Source organism: Pyxicephalus adspersus, chromosome 2 (assembly GCF_032062135.1).
Source record: "Pyxicephalus adspersus chromosome 2, UCB_Pads_2.0, whole genome shotgun sequence".
Lineage (NCBI taxonomy): Eukaryota > Metazoa > Chordata > Amphibia > Anura > Pyxicephalidae > Pyxicephalus > Pyxicephalus adspersus.
Genome location: NC_092859.1, coordinates 66846 through 69164, shown reverse-complemented (window position 1 = coordinate 69164; position 2319 = coordinate 66846). Strand labels below are relative to the sequence as shown.

General features: G+C 39.5%; 1 protein-coding gene across 7 annotated transcripts in view; it reads left to right on the top strand.

The window, feature by feature from the left end:
• DLG4 (discs large MAGUK scaffold protein 4) overlaps positions 1-2319 on the top strand; it is an 86597-nt gene that overhangs the window by 71501 nt on the left and 12777 nt on the right. For all 7 annotated transcript variants that reach the window (XM_072399160.1, XM_072399162.1, XM_072399166.1 and 4 more), the window contains one exon: positions 2103-2156. In XM_072399160.1, the coding sequence (XP_072255261.1) occupies positions 2103-2156 (54 nt within the window). The remainder of the gene's footprint in view (positions 1-2102; positions 2157-2319) is intronic.

Genomic DNA, 2319 nt, shown 5'->3' with positions numbered 1-2319 from the left:
TGAAAATAAGCCCTAGAGCATATTTTGGCCTTCAAAAAAAAATAAGACAGTGTCTTATCATCGGGGAAACAGGGTATGATCTCCACACGCCGGAGCGAGCAGAGCAGCCTCTCTGGTGTCCATTCAGAGCTGCTGAAAATGTGCCGGTGGAATAATCACAGCAGGTGGGCGGCCCGCCCCCCAAAAACGGGCTGGGGAGAACTATGAATCTTTTGTTGTATATCTCTAACAAGTTCATGAATTACCATTACCATGCCACCTCCTAGGAATGTTCTATTGTCATACTTATAGTACCAGTGGATGATTTATTGTTGTACTACTACCAGTAATAGAAGAAATATTACTGTACTTCCAGTGAATGATCCATTACTTTACCACTACTGTTAGTGATGATCTATGAGCTATACTACAACTATAAGTCTATGAATTTTTACTGTACTGCTACTATTAGATAATCTGATGCTATAATGCTCCTAGTGACAGTGAATAATCTGTAATCCTTTTACCCCGTTGTCCGGCATGGTAGAGAAAATGCTGGCATGACTTTTTTTTAATGATAGCAATTCATCTACTATCAGGTCTTTCTAACCTTTTTACAACAACTCAACATCACAAGTTTAAACCTTGTTTTTTTTGGTTTGTTAAAACTGCTTTATAAAATCACTTTTATTGGGAAGGTACCACAATATATAGCAGCAGATGTAAGGGATCTTCTATATACAGAATGGAATGGAAGGGGGGTGAGACCTGCATTCAGGCTCAGGACACAGGACAACAAAGGCCAATATTTTGATCCTGGGGAAATCATCGTGGAGGAGTTCCATTTGGAGAAATGTCAGAAAAGTGCTCAGTATACTCCACTTGCTTTCTTTGGAGACCGATAAAACAGATTCACCATCTATGGTGAATAATGGTAGTATTAAAACATCACAGACTCCTCTCTATGATAATAAATCTGTTCTAGGCATTTCCCAGCACATAGCTGGTACAGGTACATCCCAGAGGAGCCAACTGTCCCAGATTGTGACCCAATTCACCTCCTATAAACTTTCCACTGCTTAGAATTCTTCCCAGGACCAAGAAAGAGAAGAAGTAAAATGAATGATTATGTCTCTTATCCTTCTATAGCGTCACAGAAAGAAGGCTGCTGCCAACGTCATAAATATTATCTCACACTCACTCTGACACTCTTCCTTGAATGAAACATATTCATAGCGTATTTATAAAAGCTTTCACCCAGGAGTCAAAATGTACTTAAAATTCACACATTTGGAATTCAGTTAAAAAAATGTAAACATAGGGTAAAAGGTTAATGAATCTTGGGTGAAAACATTTATTAGCAGACCCTGATGGGCTAACATTTTCTTGGATGAAGTGCTACTGAAATGATCAGTACTGTAGGATGTCTGAACCAGCAGGGTAAGATCTCTTCCATATTCTTAGAATTTGTATTGTGTGGACACATTTCACACCTTTTTGGGTTTTCATTTTTTCTATCTGTGGGCATTCTATTCCAAACTACTTAAACCCCCCCACTTCATGGCCAGTTAATGAGAAAGTTTCCTCCACTTGTAGCTTTATCATTCTTTGTTTCACTTATCCCTTGTTCAGGTGACAACTCATCATTTTGTATGTGCCAATCACCAGAACAAATAGAGAGTGGGGAATACAGACAGCATTATTCACTTCTCACAGGATCTACCCCTTCTTAAATGTATTTTTTAAAAAATAAATTAAACGTTTTGGCCTTATATTTATCTACAGGGGGTTTCTGATTTTATTAGGCCTTTTCTATTGTGGAGCAGCTGCAGAGATTTGGCAGCACAAACTGATTCCGGTAACAATCCCCTGCAGCACAGTTCACTGATGCCAGGGACAAGTACATGATGTGTTTCAAGGAAAATCACCTGGCATGTTCACTAATTCCAGAGACAAGTCCTTGTAAGTGTAGATACATGTAACAGAACATTACTATTCTTCTTGGTAAAACACAAAGGGATATATAGGGATTTCCCAAATATTTATATGATTCTAAACATCTCAAAGTGCTGCTCTGTGTGTACCTTATAGAATGCAATTAATATATTTCCTTTCCTCTGCAGGCCAGTTCCCCTCCTGTGATTGTAAATACTGATACACTGGAAGCACCAGCATATGTAAGTAATGTGAGAAAAACTTGTCCCTGCTCTGCATCTTATTACTAGTCTGTCCTTCAGGATGACACAGACAGAAGGGGGAGCTATGAGTCTGTCCTCCTCCTGCAGGGTGATACAGACAGAAGGGGGAGCTATGAGTCTGTCCTCCTCCTGCAGGGTGACA